Source organism: Numida meleagris, chromosome 6 (assembly GCF_002078875.1).
Source record: "Numida meleagris isolate 19003 breed g44 Domestic line chromosome 6, NumMel1.0, whole genome shotgun sequence".
Lineage (NCBI taxonomy): Eukaryota > Metazoa > Chordata > Aves > Galliformes > Numididae > Numida > Numida meleagris.
The window spans coordinates 5,735,663-5,761,142 of NC_034414.1; the positions used below are offsets into that span (position 1 = coordinate 5,735,663).

At 41.2% G+C, this 25,480-nt stretch overlaps 2 protein-coding genes across 5 annotated transcripts in view; one reads left to right on the forward strand and one right to left on the reverse strand.

The window, feature by feature from the left end:
* The window catches only part of IMMP1L (inner mitochondrial membrane peptidase subunit 1), a 29,483-nt gene extending 16,647 nt beyond the window's left edge, over positions 1–12,836 (reverse strand). Inside the window, exons 1-4 of one of the 3 annotated variants that reach the window (XM_021402968.1) lie at positions 12,692–12,836; positions 2,047–2,184; positions 1,272–1,360; positions 34–160 (exon numbers count right to left, since the gene is read on the reverse strand). In XM_021402968.1, the coding sequence (XP_021258643.1) occupies positions 34–160; positions 1,272–1,360; positions 2,047–2,151 (321 nt within the window). In that variant the 5' untranslated portion in view covers positions 2,152–2,184; positions 12,692–12,836. The other 2 variants (XM_021402970.1, XM_021402969.1) reach the window with 2 other exon arrangements.
* ELP4 (elongator acetyltransferase complex subunit 4) overlaps positions 12,819–25,480 on the forward strand; it is a 130,450-nt gene continuing 117,788 nt past the window's right edge. The window contains exons 1-2 of one of the 2 annotated variants that reach the window (XM_021402963.1): positions 12,819–13,021; positions 17,574–17,609. In XM_021402963.1, coding sequence (XP_021258638.1) covers positions 12,847–13,021; positions 17,574–17,609 — 211 coding nt within the window. In that variant the 5' untranslated portion in view covers positions 12,819–12,846. The remainder of the gene's footprint in view (positions 13,022–17,573; positions 17,610–25,480) is intronic. The other variant, XR_002440504.1, reaches the window with a different exon arrangement.

The following is a 25,480-nucleotide window of genomic DNA, read 5'->3' on the forward strand; positions in this document are numbered from 1 at the left end:
TTAACTTACAAATCAAGAAACTCTAATACTTACAAAGCTGTGAGTCTTAAGGAAATCTGAAGGGTTGCTTGTGCAGACTTTATCCCCTTCCAAGCCAATTACTCTTTTACAGATATTTGATCTGGGGTCAGTCGGGCTTTTCACAATTACAATATCTCCTCTGGGAGGGAAAAACAGAAACAAACACAAACACAAACAAAAGAGAACTCTAAGTATAGAATATTTGGCTGAATATTCCCTTAATCCAAAAATATTCCCTTACATGAAAAGATGATTCTCTCTGCTGAACACTCTAGTCACATTTTGGTGTTTTCAGTGACACACGTTACACTCAGGCATAATGCAAGCACATCTGGAGATAGGCTTTGCTACTTAAGTTATTTATAAAACATTTAAGATTGCCTTCTAATTGAAAATGCTCTGATGAAATAAATGCCTCTAAACTTGATCCTGTTGTTACATATACATGGAATAGAAGAGATTCCAAATTCCTATACGTTATTCTACAAATGTTTCAGCAGAACTTCAGATGTCTGACTTTGCGGGATCTTTTGCCCCAGTTACACACATGACATTGCACAGTGAAACGGTTCACAGCAAAATGAGAAGGGCCTGGAGCCTGCTGTGCTCTACAACACAATCATAATGACGTTTGATAAACCACACTTAGGATGTTAAAAAAGTTACCATCGGTCGATCTGGGCACAGCAAAACCCACAACTTGATTTAAAAGTAAGACAAAACTACTTAGGAGGAGAAGTTATATTCAAACAGAAAGCCTCTGGGGAAAATAAAAGAGGAGGAGGGGGAAAGGGAATCTCTCTGTTTTCTTGGACAAAGATGGAGAAGTGAAATGGACTTGAGCGGTCAGGCACTGGCACAGGCTGCCCAGGGAGGTGGTTGAGTCACTATCCCTGGCGGTGTTCAAGACATGTAGACGTGGTTCTAAGGAACACGGTTCACTGGGCAACACTGGTGGGAGCCGGACGGCTGGGCTAGATGATCTTGGAGGTCTTTTCCAACCTTAAAGATTCTATGATTCTATTCTGTGATTTATAACTAAATCCTAAATGAGTTCTGACAAGGAGTTTGGTAAGATGGACAGTGTTTGCCCATTACTTTGTCTTCCATCAGACACAATGAGAGAAGATGTACGAAAAAATACAATTCAGATGCTGAAGAATGTACGAAAAACAAAGGATGGATAGAAGGTGTTATTGACAAGCTCTGGCAAACTAACTGTAAAACGTAGTCTCAACAAAGGAGCATACTTCCGAATGCAATAAAAGTGTCGGCTAAGGTTCTCCGAAAAGACAATATCAGAATTTTGTATTGTTGGTTCCATTGAAGGTCCGGAACACTGAAAATCAAAAATAAATGAGAAAAAATTACTATTTGCCAATTACCGTTATCTAAAATACATGTGTTTTCAAACTATTGGCTGATAAATTACAAAAGATGTCAAGAACAATTAAAGTGTGTAACCCTCAGAGGGACATTTGATATTTAGGAAGGAAGGATGGCCTCCAGATTCCCTGTTACGGCTCTGGTAGCTCAGAGTTGGTCCTGCACTGTGCTGGGTGCAATGATTTCCTGAGTACACACCTCAGCACCTTCTCTGGAGGATTTACTGGAAGCAGCACTCAGAGCTCTGCCAGCTCACCCTTTGTTTTCAGCCTCTGTGAAGAGAAGCATTGCAGAAGCTGCAGGAGGAGCTCTCAGCCAAACCCATTATCTCCAGCAGCAGTATCTGGGGAAGGGGGGAGTAGCATAAAACGTCCAGAAATCTGCACAGAGTTGGGATTTTACAGCTCTGGCCTTTCTGAAAGAATGTACTCTCTGCAAAATGCTTAATCATATTGCTTCCCATTTGCTTCAGCGATGCCCGAAGCACTAAGTTGTCCAAAAAGTTGTGTTTTTTTTTTACTGAACACACTTGGAAAAGGTTTTTAAAATGAAGAAAACCGAAACGATGGCATTATCACACATAACAGTTTCAGTATTACAGTTTTATTGTCTTTTAAAGTCATAAAAATGGAAAGTTACCACAACAATTCCTCCAAGGTACTCAAAGGCACAGTGTGCTATGCAGCCATATTGCACAGTATACCCAAGAAACCGAAAGGTTTTTCCTAGGGCATTGCGAAGCATGGTACAGCGCTACGCCGCTCAGCTGGCTCTAGTCTACAGTAAAACAGAAGAACATCATTCATTTGACAGCAAACAATGTAGCATTCATAAAGCTATCTTTTGCATCTAACAGCCAGTATCGTTAGAAGAACAGTGACTAAAACCAATCAGGCAAACGCAAAGAGACGAAACGCTATCGAGTTTTTATTTACCAACGCAGACACTCCCATGTGCACAATCGACTGCCCCTCCCCAGCAAATCAGTGAGATTCAGTTGAGTAGGAGCTGAAAGAAACAAACAAAGGAACCACAAACGAAACGAAAAACACTCAGCAAGGCCATGGAAATTAACGAGAGGAATGGTGACAACGCTCCGCTGACTCAGCTACTCAGCTGGACTTCTTTCACTCCAATCTGCAGACATGCTTACAGCCACTTGCCTACTATGCCAACATCTTCCCCTCCACGGGCCTGTGCAGCTGAATGGATGCTGGGGAGCCGCAGTCCCCGCATTAAACTCAGGCTCTGCCTGCCGGCACCACTGCAACCCACTGCAGCTCAGATGGAGCTGGGGAATCACGATCTTTATTAAACAACACTTGTGGGATTAGTCACACGAAGACAGTGCAACTCACACCGCTATTTTTCTTCAATCACCAGCAAATCAGAGAAATATCCAAGAGCTGAAGTGACCTGAAGCCCAGCGGAGTGGGGCTCTGCCTACTACTACAGCTGTCATGGCAGGAAACCAGGAGGACAGCAAAGGAGTGACGACATCTCCAGTGTTGCTCTCCCCACCCTCCAATTAAGGGGCTCTCAAAGACTCCGCAGTGTGAATTTGGTATGAAAACAAAGTCCTAATCTGAGAGACAGGGAGTTCCCTTGTCCTGGCATACAGATGCAGCAGACGGGACTTGCTGAACATGGTAGCGGTGACCAATTCCTGGCTCCTGATAAGGTTCAGCTTCCACCACTCCTCAGGAAAGTCACGTGTAATTTCAAATTAGGGCACACATACAATGCAGATTAGGCTATACAGTTCGAAACTAACGAGATGACTTCAGAGTTTTGTTTAGTTTTTAAAAGAACAGTGGGTTCCAAGCAATGGTTAAACAACTGCTATTCCAGAAAACTATCGATACGGCAATGTTTAAAAAATACGCTATCAATCCCAAGCAGCTAAATGGCTGAATGGCTTTCCACAGCATGCAATTCATTTCAATACAAAGTCCTGTCGGCAGGCACCTCCACCACACAATATGGCCATAAAGGACAATAAAACAAATGATTTAAGTCACAGCCCCCTTGAAAACTTACCGGATGTGCCATACGAACATCCTTATCACAGAATTATTGCCATAAAACCTGCTGTAATTGCCTCCAGGCACTAACTACTACTTACACAGTGGGTAGCTGAAAATCTTGCACTGAAATAAACATTTTTCTAATGAAAATAGATTTTTTAAAAAAAATGGATGACAAAAAGTTACGCGCATTTATCACACAGAATACAATTGGGTTGTTTTTACAATAACTGTAGAGCTTATCCCCTGCAGCAAATATAATGCAAAATCTAATTACCGTTCTCTTCTGTTCCCTTCTCCTTACATGGTCAAGGCTTCCGTCATTTTGGTTTTTTGTTTGTTTGTTTATAAAATTAATCACAGCTAGCAGGGTAGCAATCACTTGGAGCCTCATGAATGACATCCAAGAGATGGGAAAGGATTAGTTCGCAGTCGCTGCCAGTTATAGCGCCAGGTGGCTTTTTCTGCAGTGAAGGTGTTACCGATAATCCCATTACATTGGTACTAAATCTTGCAGACATCAAAATTATCACCAAGGTTCCTTTTCATCCCATCCTTTCCAAATGACTGGAAGTCGCTTCACCTGAAAGAAGTCAAATCCACATGCAGCTGCTGTTTTAGCAGCCAGCGGACTCCCTGAGAATGCCAATCGTGATCCAATTTCGCTGTGCTGGTGGCCCCCTATTCCCTGTCCAATAATACATCTGTTAAAAAATCCTACAGCTACAAATCAAGTTTAATCCTACCAGGGACCTCATGTTGGTCTTGTCTTCCAAAAAGGCAGCAGGTTTTACCATCTATCTCTGCTAGTGTCTGGGGAATACTCTTTAAATCCCAGCCCTACTTAGAAGAATAAGCTAAGGATCACAAAACATGACCTCAAAAACCCTGATATGACTATATTCTGACCCAGAGGCATTCATTCTAGGTGAAGATTAGAACTTTGCATAATAAGATTACACAGCAAGTGAATGATATCAAGGGACTATCCATATGCAGCCGCCTGGTTTTCTATAGACAGCCTGTGCTCCGCAATATGCAGCGCAGACGAGACAGAGCTTGGTCTTTCTAGCTGAAATAAAATAGATTCACATAAATTAGTTGGCCATTTCCAGATTCCTAAATCCCCTATTACATCTTTTATTGACAGCTCCTGTGAGGATAGCACAAATGTTATTCTCTTTGTATTCTTTGCTTTGGTAACAATCACGCTCTGAGTGAAATGCGGGTAGATTCTCTAGAAATTAACATCTTGTTTGCTGTGATCTTGGATTACAATTAACTGTGTACATAATAAAATTAGGAAGTCAATGAGTAGATTTATCATTTCCAGATAGCCAATGGCACAGGTTAGCATCTAGTGCCAAAACTTTCAATATGAGACAACCAAAGCCGTAGCCAATGAAAATGTGGCTACGCAAATTATTGGAATTGATCTCACGTGGATTTTTTTCACTATCACAAAACACTTCCAGTCACCTTTGATTTATGCAATACTGAGTTCTGAATTTTCCCAGAATATTTCGTGACGGTGGATCGATCTTCCCTCAGCTAAATGAAACTCCTCGACTGCATTCTCCCCTCTTAACCAGACATCTTCCTTCATAAAATGCAATCCCAGAACTTGCACTACGTTTTTCCAAAAAAGATACACAGAAGGTGTACATCACATTCATTGGGAAAGATTCTTCCTGTATCAGATACGCAATTTATTAAATATGAAAGTTTAAATATGCCACTTGTACTTATCTGAGGGTTTCAAACATCTAAAGCAAAACAGGACACCGTTTTAAATAATCTTTCTGTGCAGAGGGCAAGCAGAACCCGACTTGTATTTTTAGCTGCTGTTATTCTCTTGAAGTCGCACTGGATTCAGTCTGGCAAATCTGAAAATCCTTGTGCGATATTCTGGAGGAGGAGATTTGTCTCCCACACCATCTCCACAAGGCACTGACAGTTGGTCTCCAACAAACACTCCCTCACCTACTGATCTCACGCAGACAAGTAGCGCAGCCTGTAAACATAAGTTCACATAAAGCAATCCACTGGTGTTAAACAACTAGAGACTACCTACGTGAGAATGAGCAATTTTTCACAACAGATTGAAAGCAGTTCTCACTGATTCTCTTCACCTCAGGGAGGAACCTCTTCGCAATCCCACAACCCTGCATAAAATGCTGCATTAGTGGTCAGATGCGTTCCAGCACTTCTGTCTTTCTCTGCAACTCTCTATATCCATCTTTGCTGAAGAGCAAAATCCAAATAGCTGAGCACATGTACCACCTTACCTGGCAAATCTGAGCCTCTGAAGAATGCTCAGATACTCATAGCATGAGATCTTAGCATAAATACTGAATCAGGGAAGGTATTGTTAAACATTTGAAAAATGCAAAAGCAAAAAAAAAAAGGACCAATTTTAGCATAAAACTAAAAAAGACCAATTTTAGCATAAAACAGTAATAAATAATCTTAGTGCGTTTCTTCATCAATACTTCCCAGTTACAAGCATCACCTTCTTATGAAGTATGTGAACTGTGCATAAAAAAGTGTTAGAAAACAGGAGAAAGGAAACCCCACGTCTTCAGACAAAAATAAGTATTTACGTTTTCAAGTTACCAGAAGAGAGGAAAACTGCAAATCGAGTACTTGTCACTGCTATAATCCTGCAAGGTATTTGATGGCTTTCCCAAACTGCCTTTTAGCTAAGAAATTCTGAATACACACACGTATACGGCATCAACTACTTATTCTTCGTAATGCAAACTATATTGCATGGGAGTTTATGCAGTGAAAAAAAAAAAGGATATTAATCAGCACTTTTTATCATTGCTGTAAAATGTTACGAGTCCTTTCTGAGCCATTTTATTTCTAAAACACAAGTTCTGTAAGTTCTCCACTCACAGATACAAATATAAAAAAGTTCCAAACATCAATAGATGAGTGCAATGATATTCAGTCTAAGTTAATCCCCAGACATCCAAATCCATGAATAAAAATTCATCAGTTTTAAATACACTGAGCCTATTAAGCAAGAACAAAAGCATATGCACAAAAGAGCTTTTAATATATTTCAAAGCCCACAAGAGCCGTGGTCTCATTAAAATTATAAATTACACAAACATGGAATGAAGATTCAAACTGCAGTGCAGCTAAGCAGATTACAGAAAACCCCGCGTTCCATATGATAACACACCATGGCCCTCCCAGATGGGGGCTTGGAACAAAAAGGCCATCACTGCAGCTAGGGAAAACCTCCTTGTGATCTCTGGTTTCTGTTCAGCAGATGACAGCCAAATAATATGTTGATTATTCTGTTTGTGCTGCTAAGCTTGTAAGACGGAATAAAAGCGATATGATCTACTGTGAACTCCATGCTAATGTGTTGCTCCACTCATAAATAATATACTGGATTTATTCCGGAACTGTCTTTTTATCCGAGTTCTGGGTTTAAAATGCATGAACTAAAATAAAAAGCCAGCACAAACTACTATTTAATTCAAAGCTTTAACGTAAAGGGTAGAGCTGACACAATGATGAGGCCATCAGATGAGTAGAGGCGCCTTTCTCAAACGTGGCGGACAGTTCTAGGGCAAGGCACCGAGCGCCCGCACGACGCTGAGCATGCTCCAGGCCCCCCAACTGCACTACTAGCACAGGTAGCAAGAAGGTTACCAAAAAAGGCCCATATGGCTCATTTCAGCACAGGTAACCACAAGAAATGCACATTTCAAATGCAAACATGAGTATTTGTAAAATGGGAAATAGCGCAGAGACAATCACACGTCTCCTTGCCTGAACTGATTCTTAACAACAATTCCTACATTTCTACGAAGGAAGCAGATTTTATTCCATCTAAGCTTGCTCAGCAGGGCTTGTTCCAAAAGCACACAGCTTGGCTTACCCTTTCCTTCACAACACACTGCGTTTCTAAAAGGAAAGCCAGAGTCTGCTCGCAGAGCTCCTTTCACAGTGCTGTGTGTGCGCTAAGATGACTGCAAATCTTCCTGCAATTGTGCATTTTGGGTCTTTTATACCAGAAATGTTAAAAATTCTGTAGGGGAAAAAAAAACAACAAACAAAGAGCATAAAAATATCAAGGCCAAAAGCTGCTTCACATTTCTTGGACCAAAGCAAGTGCAGCTGATGAAGAGAAATGGCAGAAACACGCAGCTCAAGGAGTGTGCAACTGCTCTGGCAGAAAGAAAAATGTAATTAAAGGAAGCTCGGTTACATTCCTTCCTTAGACGTGGGACACACAGACAGCTCTAGTTCTCAGGGAGAATGAAAAGACGGGAACTGAGAGATCCTAGAAGCAAGCGCTGTAAGTTCTAATGCTAAAAGTTCAGGCGTTTTCTCTGAAACAGAGAGCCCACTGCAATGAAACAACACATGCCTATTACTTTTAACACAGAAACACAGAAGATCTTCAAATGATTAGAGAAGCATACTTCTACACCAGCAACCGCAGTCTTTAATCCTTCCCATTTACAACACAGTACTGTGTGTTATTTTACGATCTTAGTTCCAACAGTTATTCTATAGTTACAGGAATGTCGCACTGGTTACAGAACCGTGACCTCTCCAACCACATGTGACCAAAGTCAACGCATTACCGAGTTAGACAGGAGCAAATCACCTTTGTGATTTGCAAATACTGAACAGAAGTAGCTTGTGTCACTATCTCTGCTCCTGAAATGGGATTCTGGCAAATGTCGCAGCTTTGGCATGGAACCGGCAGCCTCCTAACGGGAGGTAGATGCAGTAGAATCCATTGAGATAAAGAATAATGGAAGCTTGCTAAAGTAAGGCTTGGCTACAGAGAAGCCAGATGTCCAATGTTTTCCACTTTCTTCCTCACATTATTCCAGGATTTGGAGCAATGTAACTTAAGCGCCCAGCAGAGGGTCTGGCTTTTTGTATTTGAACTGAGCTTTGCTGGACTGCATGCTTGTGCTTTACCTAACTTTGTAACTCACACCAGATAATCTAAAATTTCATCCTTGTCTACTAAAGTCAAAAATGCCTATTTTCTTCATCCCATTCTTAATGGCATAATTATTTACTATTCTCAACAACCTAAAGGATCCCTTTACCCCCTCTGTCACACAACTAGGCCGAACTGGGCCAAACCACGACAGATAGGCATCTCTCTTTTGAAAGCCAAGCAAGACTTCTATCTCTGCTCACAGCAGAGTTACACAACTCTAGAGAATTCTATTTTACAGCAACGTGTTGGTTCACCACACACCGTGGATAGTCACAATGTCGTGAATCTAGATGGAAGTCCACTAAATTCTGACTCACCTCACGCTCAGCAAAACCCAAAGACCATATTCCTTTGTCATATACAACTATTAAGACTTATGACCCAGCTTTGGTACCCTTTTAAATCCAGAAACTGCTGCAGAAGTAGCTGCTGAAAGAGCACTGTTTGGTTTGGGGTAAGAGCAGAAAGGAGGGAAAATACTCCATTGCAAAAACACCTTTAAAAATATTTCAGCAAATGGAGACATGCTACAGTTTTAGAGGAATTCTGAATAGAACTGGTTCTGAATGGAATTCTGAATGGAACTGGGGCAGGCCTCAAGCTTTGCACTCTGCAGGATTCAGGCTCTGCAGCATTGCAGGGATGGTAGCGGGGCAAAAAAGCTAAACCAGAAAAGAGCACCTTCTATGGAATCCCACCATTTAGGTGAGGAGTAAATTTTGCCCATGTTCCCATGTCTGCTGGTACTGCAGGGTATTAATAGCAGTAGCACTATCATTTGGAGTAATGCCCTTGAAGACGAAACATGGCAGAAAACAATGCTCTTCTGAAATCCAAAATAAGCCAATTCTTAACCTTTTAATACCAGCACTAGGAAAACGTGCTATAACAACTACACATTACTTTCAGGTAAGACATGAATTGACATTGCAGCGGTCATCTCAGTAGTAACTTTTTTTTATCACCTACATGTACTAAACTATTGGCACTCAGCACAGTGCCAAATACACCACTTCAACTCATGTGCCCTAACGTATGTACTTCCAGTTTAAAAGACATCCCCTTTTGACTCAGATTCTGATTTTTATCACAGTTGTTCAGTATAAAAATCCACACAGCAGCATTTAGGTAACATGCAAAGGCTTTCTGAAGAAAACCACATCACACTGTATGTAATATACAATTGGTATGTCTCAAACTCTCCTGCTAATCCTCATGCTTTCCACAGAACGATCGGATAAGTCATTTTTAAGCTTTTTTCACTCTGAAAAGCCTGGTCTTTCAGTGTCAGAACTTCCAGGATTAAACATACTTCCCAGCTGTTGGCTCAGGGCCTGAAGATCCCGCGCTTTCAAACTTTTCCCATTCTAACCAGTTCAAAGATCAGGAAAACGAAGCCATCTTCTTTGCAGCCGTAATCCGCGACCCATGCTGTTAGGTACTTAAGAACATCCCAGAAGCAAACCACCTTGTTTCAGGCCGCAGCGGGCGTGGGGCCACATGACTGCCACCCTGCCCGGTCAGCTGACTCGGCACTAATCTGGTTTGGTGGCAGTAACGCTGGAACCAAGCCTAACGCTGAGCTCTGCCATACAGCAGCAAACACTAATAAGATGCTGAGGCAGAACAGCCATGGGGATGCAGTTCAGTGGGATTCTAGCCCAGACGTCGACCAAACAATGGCCGCCAACTGTTCAGGTGGATGTATGGTTTTGAATCAATTTGCCCCGACGTACGTTATTCCAAAACAGACAGCACGTTGCTCATTGCCAGAGAAGACAAGAGCATCCGCTGAACTTTATGAAGTATAACCAAATTGCACTTCTACATTAATCTGAAATCAAAGTAAATAAAAATCGTACATCAGTAACGCAGTCCTGTTGAGAAGCACTGCTTCAACCCAGCTGGTGTTGGCTGAAGGACCCGAGGACGAAGCCTGTAACCTGCATTGGCTGCACTCCAGCAAAAGCAAAAGAAGCAACACCAGCCACAGCAGGTGCTTTCCTCCCACCAAGCACAGCTTCCAAAGCTTACTTTAAGAAGTGCTGCTGCTCTGAGGACACTGGGACTTCCCCCAGATCCGCAAATTACAGCTTCAGTGAAAAATTACGAACATACTTACAGACCAATTGCAAGCACACCTTTTCCCAAATGTTTTGAGGGTTCTCTCGCTCACCCACTGTATCCTTTCCATTTTTTTCCTTAGCAAATTCACCCAAAGTCCCTCTAATCCAACATAAGATCTGCATTTGGCATAGGCAATAGCTGAATGGGCTCAGTAAGTTTACAATAAATGGAAAATAGAATTAGGACTTGCAGTTTAAACTGCCATAAACATTTTGTTAAGGCCTGCAGTACTATATAAGAAGGAACAGTTCATTATTTTTGATTGCAATCAAGAGGAAATAAGTTTCAAAGTGTGTTACAAAGAGCTGAGTAGGAACACAGCCGGCTACCATCACTCAGCTCATTGCTCCGCTGAGATTGTTCTGACCATTTGCAATCATTTGCATGTTCTTTAGTTTCTCTGCATCTCAATTTCATTCATAGTGCAGGAATAACAGAACTCATCTACCTACTAGAGTACAGTCGAGGACAAGTTCCTTTACGCAGTCTTTCTTTCTGACCCCAGTGGGACCTTTCCCAGCGGCTGGAAATTCATCTCTTGGGAAGTGGATGTGTGGCCATAGGCAAACTTTTGGTATAATTCAAGGAGAGCGAACAAGTTAGCATTACTCCTAAAAATGAAGCACTGTTGACTTACAAATTAAGACAAGCCCACACAATCACCTCCTTCTCTACTCTTCAGGTGTTGTGAGTGGTGTCTTCACAAACATGTTTTCATTTGTAGAGCTTTACTGTATTAAATATTCAATTTTAAAAAATAGATTAAACCCTTGAAAGACGGCTTATTTCCACTTGATGTCTCAAGCAGTAGGACTCTATCCATTACTTTAAAACATGACAGAGGAGAAGCCAACAGCACAAACAGAACTACTGCAATAATTTCTGAAACTCTGTTCAAAGAGTTTTATATATATCAAAGAACTATTTGTACTTCTCTGCAATTCTGTAGTAAAATCTGAAACAGTCTCTCTTGGTGCAAGGTACAACGTTAAGATATTCTCTCAACATTCCAGAGAATATCAGCTCACAAAATTTATCTCTTTATGCTAAAATACATACAATTCTGTATTAACTAAGATTCACAGTGAGGTGAATCAACAGCTCATAGGTAGCAAAAGAAGGAAGGTTCGATGCCCCTCTCTCTGCTGTGTGTTAAATTCCCTTTTCCTATTGCGTATACTCAGTAGCATAACACAGAACTGACTTACAAAGGCTGATAGATAGCTCCAAGGCAGATGAGTGAGCTCAGCCTGCTCTGGAAAGGATCTGACGAGCACCAAGGTGTGCTGGACTCAATCAGTGGAAGCAGAGGAGGAAAAAGAAACAAGTCTTTTTCTTTTAGTAATGCTGGCCTACGACATTGTCTCGGGAAACGGTGAGATTTCCAGCATCTTTGGCTCAAGTTAAGTGCATTTAATGCAAGGAATTCTATACGTGGTAGGAGCGTAGCACAAGTGCTGCCAATCGCAAAGTGCTTGCAGAACTCAGGTTCTCAATCTGACAGTTATTTAGCCTTCACCTGTAACTGTCCCATAGGAAAATGAGATAAGAAAAATTAAGGAGCAGAACAACTACCAGTCACAGAAAGTGAAATGGACGGAGAGTTCAGCCCTGCAGGTACATTCATACCTACTCTGAAACTTAATATGACCTGTAAACACATTAATACACTTTATTTAAAAATAAGCAAAGAAACATTGTGCTTCATTGAAGAAGCAAAAGGAAATGTATTGCTCTGAATGGGGTGAAGGAAAGAGTTGTGAACACTGTTCCAGGTTTCCACAAATCACCAGTCACCATACAGAACATTTAACAGCCACATTTGCTTTCTTGCCGCTCGTGCTGGGCAATAACCTAAGTTGGAAATTAAGAGTTTACTATTCCATCTCTCCCCGCTTGGCAGCAAATACAAACACTTGGACAACCCACTGTTGTGACAGGGCCCGTTCCACAGGCTCATTCCCACCAACATAACACGAACTGCAGATTCACCAAGTAACCGTGCCGACAGGCCGGACCGCGCTCCGGGCCCCACCGACGCCTGAGGCGACCGAGCACCGCCGGGCGGAGCGAGCAGGACCCCTTCCCGCCTTCCCTCAGCGCCTTCCCTCAGCGCCGTCCCCGCGCCGCCCGCGTCGCTCACCTCAGTCCCGCAGCCGGGCCTGCCCCGGCGCTGCCGCCCGCCACGCGCCAACAAGGCGGGCTCCCATTGGGCAGCGCGCTGCCTGCCGCTGCCGGGCGGGGAGGCCCGGCTGTTCCCGGCGGCCCCCGCCTCCTGTCAGGCGCCTGCGAGCCGAGATGGCGGCGGCGGGCGGCGGGGCGGCACGGGGCGGAGGGGCCGCCGCCGCTACCAGCACCAGTTTCCGGCGCTCGGGCGGCAGCCGCCTGGCCGCCGTGCCCGGCACTCGGCCCGCCCTCCGCCGCGGGCAGCTGCTGCTCTCCTGCGGGGTCCCCTCCCTGGACTGTGTGCTAGGTTGGTGGAGCGGGACCCGGCGCCGACCGCCCTGTGGGCTCCCCCGGCCGGGAGGGCCCTGCCCGCAGCCTCCGGGCCGGGCGATGAGGGGAGCGGGGGCGAGGGGAGCGCGGGGCCGGCTCCTGCTGTCAGGCTGCCGGCGCGGGGAGGGAGTTTTGGTTCTGAACTGAGGTGCTGATCCGCCGTGAGCGCTCTGTGCCGCGGGCTGGGCGCAGGCCAGCAGCGCTTCATTTAACTGGGAGCTGATTTCAGGTTGGGTAGGAGGAAAAACTTCTCAGAAAGAGTGGTCATGCGTGGGAACGGGCTGCCCGGGGCGAGGGCGGGTCACTGTCCCTTCAAGGGTTCCAGCACTGTGGGGATGTGGCATCTGTGGACACAGTGGGCACGGTGGGGGTGGGCTGGGGCTGGGCGTAGGATCTTAGAGGTCTTGTCCGACCTTAATGATTCTGTGACTCTACGAATGGCTCCTTCTGCTCGTGTCAGCCCGTGTAGCCTTGCACCAGCTCCTGGCAGCTCCAGTGCAGGTGACTCTGGCTGAGAGAGGCCTGGCGGCAGCTTCGCTCATTTATACCTGAAGGAATGCAAGGAAATTGCAGTGTGTTTCCTTTCTAAGAACCGCCTGTATGAGTAGTGATGCATACAATCATTGTTCTGTAAAAAAAAAGACACTGCAGCATGCATATCTTAAGGACAAGCATGCTTGTGTTTACTTCTATATGTTTATTTGTTTACATTCATGCAGAGAGCACCTGCATTTCCTTCAAGTAGTGGTATCCTTGTGGAGTAAGCTCATCCTCCTTAAGAGAGAACAATTTCATTCAGTGTGTGTGAAACCCTTCGATCACATAACCGTGCTGGAACAGGCTGCCCAGAGAAGCTGTGCATGCCCCATCCCCAGAGGTGTGCAAGACCTGGCTGGATGGGACCCTAGGCAGCCTGAGCAAGCGCTTGATCTGGCAGCCCTCCCCGCACCAGAGGCCATGGAACTAGGTGATCTTTGAGGTCTCTTCCAACCCAAGCTGTTCTATGATTCTAAGACTTGCACTGAGTACTTCAGTTGTTCCTATTTTGTGTTAAAAATAGCTGTTGCATAGCCCGGGTAGGAAGCGGTGGACAGCTCCCTTCAGTGACAGGCCCCAAAGTCTCTGTGCACTTGCTAACACAATGAATGCTTTGTTATGGACACTGGGGAGGCTTTTTCCACCAAACCCCACATCCCTTCTAAAATACCTTTTCCTTCTCTTGTAAATACTCAGTAATTTCCTGACTTAATGGGTTTTAAATTTGAACGCCAAGAAGGTTCTTCAATTGTACGAATGGAAATTTATGAAAATACTTTTTAAATGGTTTTAGGATGTGGCCTCTTTGAAGACTGGAAAACTCTATATTCCCATGGTTTTCCCTAACCTCCTCTCCCTTAAGGTGCTGATTTCTATGTAGGCCATGAAGACTCTGCGGTCGGGTGCCTATCGCAGTGGCCCTTCGCTGGGCTCTCTTAAGTTTCTGCATTTCTTTCATACCCTTTCTTGTCCAGAAGCTGCAAGCGAGATGCAGCACTGTTTGCACTGCAGGACTTAAGCATCACCTGTCTGGTATTAAATGCTGCGCTTCGAGGTGCTTTAAAAAAGGTCACGGATCCTTTCTGAAAACAATGGGGACACTTCTCAAGTTGCAACAGTTGTTGCGTTTCCCTCCTTGAGGCCTTAAATCCCATTGCTGTAAGTAGCAGTGCGACAGTTACAACAATTGCCTCCTTGTTTGCATGTAATGCTACATGATGTAATGGCCAAGAAAAGTTAAAATAACAAAATAAGAAAGAATTACAAGCTCACAGCAGTTTCCTTAGGGAACTTGAAGATTCTAACTGTTCCTTCTGACTATTTCAACATTCGTGCTACTTTTTCCTGCAGTTTTTTTTTTTTGCCTGATTTACTATTATTGCTCATTGAAATACGAATATGTAAGCCTAGGAACTGCAATAGTTCTACATTCCTTCTAATAAAATATACTTCTTTAAACTCTTGGCTATCTCATACCACATACAGCCTCTCTTCTGCCCTGAGTTTGCCTTTAGCATCCGGGGTGTATGCACATGTGTTATTGCTCTGGCTTGTAGGAGACACCACAAGTGATGAGCTGCAGAGACAGCTTGTGAGAACTTTGCGTTTGCAAATTGTCTGACAAATGTTCTCTCTTGTGCACGCTATTTAAAAACAGCACAGACGCTACTTCTGTGATGGCTACAAGGGAGCTGTAGATAACCAGGATTTTAAGTCATTATTGCCATGAGGTAATAACTTCGCTTACAGCTATTTTGATCATCTTCTCAATGTCGAGACATGGTTTAGTAAAATCTCATAATTTTGAGCTGTTTCTTTCCACGTGCTGTATAGATTACGCTGGTTTTAAACAGCTTTTGTTAGCACTGCAACAGGCACAGCAGGGAATTGGAACTGCGGGGGCTTTGAGGTCCCTTCCAACCAAAGCCATTCCATGGTTCTATGATCTTGGCACAGGAATGTAGCTTAAACTATTTGTGACGCACCAAGATCCAACTATGAAATTAAAAGTTCACTAAATGTTGGCACTGTGATGCGCCATTAAAATGACCGTAGCATCACAACATGGCAAGAAAGTGATTCTGTTGCTTTGGGCTCAGCACTAGAATGGAACGGTATTAGCACTGTTTGTGGCTTTTGTATGAGCACTGTGATTACAGTAGTCGTGCTGTGACCATATCTGTCCTACTAATGCAAGCAAAAAGCATCTCTTTACTCATTCAATTTTATGGTCTTGTGTCTCAGAATTTATGGTCTTTCACCAACTTTTGCCTGTTAATTTGATGTATTTTATTTTTTTAAAATAGAAAATACAAGATTACCAGCCAGAATGTTTTACATGGGATGTCGTCTGCTTTGTAGCTTTGTAATTGCGCTTTGTTTTGGCTGCTTACTCAGCATGGTTTATAAGCCATTTCTCTACCTATACAAAACAAAGCTTGGGACTGAGTGTTTTATGACTTCTCAGTATGATTTGTTCACGTCATGTCCAGAATTTTGACTTTTTACAGTAGGCAGCAGGTATTGTTATGTTATTAACACATAACACCTAGATTGCTCCAATACAACTTACTCGAATTGTACTCGAAGAGTACAATGAAAAGACCTAATCTCCAACCTGGCCATGAACACCATGGAGATTTCCCTTTAGTTGTTTAGTTCCGTAGATAGCATCTAACTTTCTGCAGCTACACAATTCTTCCTTCATTTATCTTCATTGATTATGGTAGCTTGCATCTTGTCAGACATTTTTCAAGTAACAGTCCTTTAAAAACTTACTAATATTCTTTCATCCAACCTGTTGACATTCTTGTGTAACTTAATTTTGGAGTTAGTAGGTATAGAATGAAAATGGCAAAGGATGCATATTGTTTGGAAATCCTTCAGATGGGATATTCTGTATAACTGTATTGCATTCTAAGTCATCTGATGGCTTTTCTTAGAGCATGCATAGAAGCGTAATCACTTAGTGGCATTAAGGAGTGAGAAATGAGTTCACGTAAATCAGCAATGAATGCAGAATTCATTGTCTCTTGATCAAAACAAAGGCTGCTGTAGTTAATCCTTTGGCAACTGTTTGGCCTATGGGGGAGAAATTTGCTTTTCTTCTTCCTCCTGTATATAGATCAACTTCAGAGGTGCTTCAGATATTTGTAGTCCCACCAGCAGAGATAAAGGAGAAGAAATACATCCAATCCCCACTGGAATCAATGTCAAGCAAAGTTTAATGAGCACTTAAATTGATAGACTGAGTTACCCTGTTCACCAGAGTCCATCTTCAGAGTCCAGAATTGACTTCTGATATCAAAAGCTTGGGGTGGTGTGCTGATGTGATTCAGTTTGCTCCCAGCTTGCTTTTAGAGCAGGAAGTAATTAAGAAGAGATGCCGCACTTTTCTTCAAAAAAGCACTGAGACTGACTGGTTACGTTCGACCATCCAAAGGCTTCTTTGGTAAAATACTCATAGTCTCTCTTCAAGTTACTTCACTGTATCCTCTCTTGGAATTCGGAATGTAAAATGGTGACTTCAGTGGGAAAGCTGTGAGCATCTCAGTAGGCCGCACTGCATGTGTGGTTCTTGGTACAAAGCAATATCACCTGGTAGCGATTAATACAGGTTTCATTTGGAGAGTATTTTGTTACTTGAGTCATCCAAAGGAAAAATCCACTGGTTGAGAGCATAGATTGTTATTGTAGTACTTGAGTATAGTTGCGCAGAGCTCTGCAGGATCTTTTTACGACCATGATGATAATACAGTACATTGTGAAAGTAATTGTAATGTGTAATATATAATTACATGTAATGTATAATTATTTCATAATAGAGAATTGTAGGAAATATTGCAAAGGTAATTAAAATGTTGTTCACTTTTATATTTTTAAATTCCCCGTTATCACCTTTCTTTGACTTATAAACTAAGAAAACTTAAGTGTTCTCTAACATAGTATTAAAATGTAGTCTTACTTTATTCTTCATTTTGTTTTCTTTCCAGGTGGAGGCTTAGCCGTGGGAACCCTTCTTCTTATCGGTTAGTATAGAATATATGGATATATAAAGCCATATTCTGGTATGTTTTGCTCATTTCCATATATTAAATAACCTGTCTTTTTAATGTTTATTAAGCTTAGAATTTAAGAATAGGTGTTTTGCTCTGTATAGCCTTCAGACTGGACTTTTCTCTATTTCAAGAATTGCTGGAGGTGGCTCAAAACCCTGCTTTCAGACAGGTCTGAGGTCCCGTGGAGGATCCTGCAGAGGTCTGTTTGAAAGCAGCACGGTTAGAAAATTTCTGGACTTCCTAGGACATGTTTGGAAAGATCTAAGGTTTTCTAAAAGATTCAGACTTCTTATCAGCACAAAGGAATTTTTATATATATATATACTGGCTTGTGGAGAATGGTGAGAAATACAGAATCTTTTAATCATTTGGTTGCCAGAATTGGCTAAGAGAAGGCTGGTGGAAGCCTGCTTCCTGTCTAAAAGTGGATAAGGCAAACTGAGATGATTAAACCAGTTTCAAAAAATTTCCCTTAGCAGACTATATCAAAACTGCTACCTTTCTCAACTGCAGCTGAGATGCCCAGGTTTCCTTTCTGTTTAGGTCAAGGTGTATCAAAGGGGAAGAGGACAGTTGTGTGCATATATCCTGTCTTCATATCCCCAGGGTAAGTGTGGGAATGTAGGCCAAGAAACGCTTCCCAGGTTCCTCAACTGAAGTGTAACAGCCACAGCTAAATAAAGCTAGTGAACTGATGATTAACCATTTATTCTCAAACTCCTTTTTTTTTTTTTTTTTTTGCAACACTGGTCTTCTGGTGTACAACTTGAAGGCAAGTGTAGATTTGGTTTAAGGTCAAGGGGAAAAAATAATGGTTGGCTGGGATTCACTTCCAGAAGCACATAACCTACATGGAAATGATGCTCTTCATCATATGTGAAGCTTTACATATAATCTTTTCCTGAGAACTTAACTGTGTGGGGCTTACGTGACCCTCCACTAGAAGTGGAACAGCATTTTCTGTTTCCCAGTGAGCAAGTTACTTTCTCTAATTATGGCTTGTTACATTAAGCCTAATTCTTAGTTCTACATTTTATCTATCACTAGAGGCTGTTTAAAGACAGGTGTTGCTGTTGTAGTGTATCATAGAAAATCTCGATTTTCAAGTAAAAAGGAAGAAAGTTGTCCAAATTCCTCTCCCTATTCTTGGCCACGTCATCCTGTTGTTCCTTGAGCTGGCACTAGTGCTTACGAGTTCCTTGCTGAGCTGATTCAGCTCTCTAAGGTGGAAGAAAACCAACCCAGCTGCCGAAAAGCTGAGACTTTTTCCTTGGCTTAGTGACCCAAGTTGGCTAACTAAAGTATGAGATGAGTACCTGAGCCAGCACAAAGAGGAAGATAAGGATTGCAAAGGATTCAAAACTAGAATCACAGAACGGTTTGGGTTGGAAGGGACCATTAAGTTCACCTAGTTCCAACCCCCCTGCTATAGGCAGGGACACCTCCCACTGGACCATGTTGCTCAAAGCCCCATCCAGGCTGGCAGAAGAGAGCGTTTGGCCTTCCGTGGCACACAGAATACTAATTAAGTTAAATTTTCTCATGAAATTTTAATCCACAATTCTCTGAATTCAGGAGAAATAATAGAAATTTTATGTCTTACTGCTGTCAGTGAAGATCTTACTTTTCCTACACAGATCGAGAAGAGCCGCAGTCTTGCTATGGTTAAGAGATGGAAGAAGAAAAAGACAGAACCTGTCATATTTTTCTGTAATCGCTAATCATGAAACTTGGTTTTATTTTCTCATAATATTTACTGTCTCACCACTAGAACTGGGTGTTATCAAATGAACCTACCAACTATAGAATCAAACAAAAGAAGGTGGAGGTTCTTCACACAATATGCATTTAAGTGGTGATATACCTCACCATGGTGTGTTGAGGACATTTAAAAAAAAAATCATGGTCTCAGTGGGAAGTTAGTCAACTGCATAGAAAAGACAGCTTACTAACTGCGTGGATACCACGTTCAGCTTAGGAAGTCCTTGAGCCACAGTGGGAAGCTGAATAACTGCTTGGGTGAAGCATCATATTTGCTTGTTCAGTTATTACCTCTCCTCTTCTTAAATATCTGCCTTTGGCTACTGTTGAGCATGGGGTTAGGTAGCCATGGCTCCAAACAAAATGAATACAAAGAGAATGAGGTTTTTTTTGTCCTCATGAGAAAGATGAGACACGGTGATTTGAAAATGATAGGATTCTTACCTGGATTTTTTTTTCCCTCGGAGTGCATTGCTGTGTATTTATGATCTGTCATTAATGAAACACGAAGGAGAATTTCTCTTGAAGCTTTGAACACTTTTTTTTTCCCCCCAAATAAAACTTTCCATATATTATTTTGAAACATATAATTATATACCAAAAGCTTTGAAGGGAGAACTATATTTATTCATGACTCATTAGTCTAAAAACTTTTAGACTAATTTTTAAAGATGGTGCAGGTAGAATTGTAACTGCATTGTTAGAATATCCTGTCAATATACAAAAAAAGTCTGTCATGAGATTAGTCTAGGCAAGCTTAATATTATACAGGATTGAAGCTGTCAGTGATAAACCTCCTAGGAAGATCTTTCTGTGTTGTACTCCAAGTGTTATTAAAAGGTTAAATTCTTCTCCTTCCCTTCAACATTCTCTAAGGCGAGAATAAATTGCATTACTTTTAGCTTAGTTTCCTTTGCAAATTAAATGCTCATCTTCATTATTTGACACATTATCTTGGTTAATTTAACCATATAATAGTAGATTCGGGATATTAAAATATTTATTTTATCTGTTGTATTCTGGAGACGTAGTAATGGCACAGGTTACTTGATAAGACTAAAATATTGTTTGAAATAAGAGCTCAATTTTCTTCAATTTAAATCATAATAACGAGCATCATGATTTCCAGTTGGACTTAATTCTATAGTATGTTCTTTTGACAGTCTTGTATTTATCAACAAATTAGAGAGTACATGGTTATCTCACTCAAGATTGTGGCGGAACCTGAAACTTCCTGTTTATTTGTTTTACACAGTGAGGTGTTCCTTTTTAACCAATACTTCAATTTCAACAGGAATTACTGTACCAGGGTTTCTAAGAAGCGATAAAACAGCCGTCCTGACTCTTAAGTGAAATGAAATTTGAACACTGTCAAGTTGTTTCACATGAATGTGCAACCACTTGTTTGCTGTCTTGCCTTTAAGTGCTCCAGAAGATTTGCTTTCCAGAAGTCTCCCCTTTCATACCAAAACAAATAATACGACTGCTCATAAAGCACACTGCTTTCCTCCCACTGCCTGAGGTACTTAGACCTGTTATACGTCACCACCCCTAAGAGGACTTTTCAGAACAACGTTATTTTGTTTTTATACATATCAGCCTTGTTTGTATAATAAGCTTTGTGTAGTGAGGGACCGTGGGCTCAGATAGATCTGCCCTGGGTCCTCCGTAAGACCCCCTTTCTACATACCTTGAAGATGCTGCAGCCTCGACAAGGTCATTGATGGCTAAATGTTTTAAAGATTATCAGTGGGAGGGTTTTTGTTAGTAGCTGAGGTCAGTTATAAAATGTTAACGTTGTTTAGTTAAAAGCAGGTCTGTACCTGTTCAGTCTGGACCTTGAAGCAGTCTTAGCTACTTTAATTAGCTACTCTTATTTTTGTTAGACTTGCTATTCAGCCTCACTGGTAGGAGCTCTCCTCACTTGTCAGTATAACAGAACTTATCATCTTTTTAAAATTGAAGAAGATTATCTCCAGAGAGGTACAAAACAGTGATTTGCTGAAGATAATTATACAAAATACAAGTTATCAGAATTTACCTTTCTGAAGTATGGCCAAATGCCAAATATCATGACTTGGATGCTTGACAACTCACTTTTGGCATGTGCTAATTAAATGCAAGTGACACAGAGTATATCCCCTCAAGCTTTGTAAATGTGGACATTAGCAAAGTATCTTTTAAATGGAATTTCAGATGATTAAAATAATCGCATCTCGTAACCTGCAGCAATTTGGAGAAATGTTTCATCGCTTCACAAAGACTCACCTTAGGTCACAGTACCGTAGCATACAACTATCTGGGGAAAGATGATCAATACTGATAGGCTATGACAGGCTTCTGGCAGCTTCAGGGCAACCTGTCTGGCTTTGTGCAGTGGATAATAAAAAAAAACAAAAAACTATCTGTACATTACAGTGCTGCAGTCTTATTTTTTTCCATTTATAGCTCTCATCGTCTTAAGTAATTAAGGTACAAATGATCTCTGGAGTTTTTCAAAGACCTTCATGCCAATATGCAGACATTTAGTAGATGTTATAAATAGGATTTCTACACCTGTGGTATCTTACAGTGAATATTATTCATGGCTCTTTGTTCCTCTCCAAGTTCTGGTGCTTCTTCTCCATCCCACCCTTGGAACAGGAACACTTCTGGTGGAGGGGGATTGCTTAGGGCTAGAGACTTTTTAGTTCTTAATGCTACATATTTAGATGTAAATTTCGATCATTATGTGATATTTTAGTTGCCTTTCCTCTCTCATACCTTCTCTTTGTTTTCTGTGCTCTCACTGAACTCCCTGCCCTAAGATTTTGTATCTAATTCCATGACCCACCAATCCCTCTGAGCAGTACAAGGCAGTCTGTGCACAAAGGTGCTGAGGAAGTCTCTGAAGTGTTCAGTAACCTGTGCAGCATAGGAGTAAGATGAGCCATAAATAAGAATTGGTCTTTCTCCTTTATTTTCTACGTGGTTGTATACTGGAATTCATTGTGCTGCTACTGGCAGTACTGCTTTTCCTTGACATCTGTTTTGGCTGTGAAAGCAAGTTGTTGTGGAAAGAGGCCACTGCATAATGGTCACAATACACTATTTTACTTGTGTTCTTATCTGTACCATCAGGAGAGGTTTTGTCCTGTAGACAATATGCATAACTTCTAGGTAAATAATCTCTTTTCCTTGTATAGTTTTACGCTTCACTAGTTACTCACCTGCTACTTAGCTGCAGAATACTCTTTGTTCAAAAAAGAATCAGAGAAAGCTGTGGGCTGGTGTGTGACTTGCGGTGACTGGGCCCAGGAAAGAGTCTGCAGCTGCACGAGTCTCATTTGTCTACGCGCCTTGTTAGCTAGAAAGTGAACTTCACAATGAAAGCTGCTGGTGGGACAGCTCTTTAGTATGGGGACTAAGAATAAGGATTTGGGCTTGTCTTAAGTTTCCTGGCTGATTGAAATGCACTTAAGTGTTGGTTCCTACGTGTGTAGAATGGAGTTAGTTCTTTTGGATATGGGCGTAGTTCTGGAAGAATAAAGGTAACTGCTGTGAATGTATCCTAGCCGTCAAATAGTAAGAGCAAGAGTTATCAGCAAACAAAAACACTCGTAAATATTTCACCAGAATTATCTACAAAAATAATCAGTGAGCTTCTGAAATACCTGTGCTAAATGATTTGTTTGTTTATTTATAAAAAGAAAGCTGTACCCCTATGGTTTTGAATAGTAACGTAACTATTGAAGCCAGGGCACAATGGATGCTACCAGAAAAGCCCCATATGGGTGCACTTTAGATCTTTTGAATACCGCAAAAGTTTAGTGACCTAGAAATGAATCAATAAAAAGCCATCCTCTTTGTGACAAATTGAAGAACTGAGGGATTCTTACAGATGCATTGACTTCAACAATTCAAGATACACTGTTTGTAAAGGCTTTCTGAGACACATTTAATCCTTTGAGTACTGTAGCAGACCATAAGGTGTTTTATATTTAGATCACTCCCTGATAGTTTATTTTCCTGCTTTTCCTCTTAAGTTCATTGTTATGAAAATCACTGTAAAACAACTAAAGATAATGCTTAACTGATGTTCCCTCACACCAAATGGAAATGTTTTTAATTGGATAAATTGAAAATTCCTCATTGCTTTGCAGAAGTGGTCTGGAAAGGTGTATCTGTGTAAGAACCTCCTTAGTCCTGTTATATTACAAATCAATCTATCTCTCAACAGAATTAATTATAAGGACAAGTCAGTGTAAGGATTTACACCCCCATTCCCTGTCACTTCATTCTTATAGTTTAAATGTTCAGCATTTAAAATAAAATTAGTTTAAACATTATTCTTAACTACTACAGCCTTATTCCTTGTTAGTTGAGTTACATAATCAGCAATGCACAGTGTGATTTCTTAGATTTACCCAAGTTTATGGAATTTCTGTCTCATGTTTGGCTCAGCACTGAGTATGTTTTTACTGTCTAAGGAACAATTAATATTAGAAACAATGAACCAGAAAGACTTTATGCAGTTGCACACTCACATCCAAAGCATAACACGCGTGAACTAAATGTGATATTGGCTTACTCTCCATTAAATGAGTTAAATCTTGTCTGTATTCAATTCAACTCAGTGTTTCTGTGCTCCAACTGATAAAGGTGAGCTCTAGGCTGTAAATGAAAATTATCAAATCAAGATATTTGATCCATCAAAGATGTAGTAAACGTTACAGGTGAGGATTCTTCCAGAACACCTGATCCGTGTTTTTTTTGTCTTCTGTTCCAAGGGAAGGAGGTCTAACACTGTTGCGTCCACTGACATCTACTGCAGTGTTGTGATTATAGGGGGGGCTTGGTGCCTTCTTCCACAGGTAGCTCAGACTTTTTTTTATTTTAAGTAGATATCATACTGCCACTCAATTTGAGAGCCAAAGTCCCCTATAAATCTGAGAGCTTCATAGATGGAGGGATTGGCACATGGAAGACAATATACTGTAAATAACATCAATTATACTGCAGTAAGCAATTGAAGCAGGAATAGCTGTAAAGCAAGCCACTGTCTTCTGGGGCAGGAACCATTTCTGTTCCTGGACTTCAGTTAGAAAGGAGAATTACTTCAGATATGTTTTTATTTCCATGTGAAGCAATTTAAGATCTGCAAATTCGATAAATTTGACAAGACTAATACTCCTGCATCTATTTGCTTCATTTTTTTTCCCCTATCTCAAGCAAGTCTTTTGTCTCCATCTAGTCTCATAAAGGGATCTGCATCATCAGGTCATGGTACAACGTATGGAGCCAAGTTACTAGGAAGAGAGTTCTGCAGTAACACTATTAATGAGTTTTTTGCAAGCTAGCTTAAGCTGTATGAAATATTTAATTAAGAGCTCTAAACTTTCCAAGAAATTGCAGTTTGTAATTCTGTGATGCCTTTGGAAATCAGCACCCATGAAACAAACAGGGAACAATAGTAATAATTTGTGAGTAGTGTACTTTTCACAGAACTGATGTCACTATTTTCCATAGATTATTTTTAGTAAGATACATGTGTTACTTTTATTTAAGTGTGTTAGTGGAAGTAGACTAGAAGGCAAATCTGGCCTGGGAGCAGGCTAGCAGTCTCAAAGATGCTTAATACAGTCTGAGTTCTTGAAACCCTCGGCCTACAATAAGCTGGATCCATCAGCCGCTTGTAGTTGTCAATGTCTTTCTCTTGTTATTCTAACTATTGAAAGTGTCAGTGCTTGTACATGGTAGCAGAAATGCAGCAGCAAAATGCTATTTTTCAGTGATTTCTTCTGAAGTTTTCTTATTGCTTTTATGGTCTTTCTCCTTTTCAAAAATACGTCTTCATTCCTTTCCCCCATCCCACTTCATGTGTTGTTTTGTTCTTTTTGGTTTTGACTGCTTAACTTCAGATCATACCATTCTGGTGCATATTAAGCATCATTTACTTAACTATTTTTATGACGTTGAATGAGTGGAATCTCACTCATTCTCAGCCTTTACTTTTGATTTTAATTGCTTTTCTTTTAATATTTTTGTATATAATTTCTAATAGCAAGGAAATTTTTTCCATATCATGCAAAGCATGGAGT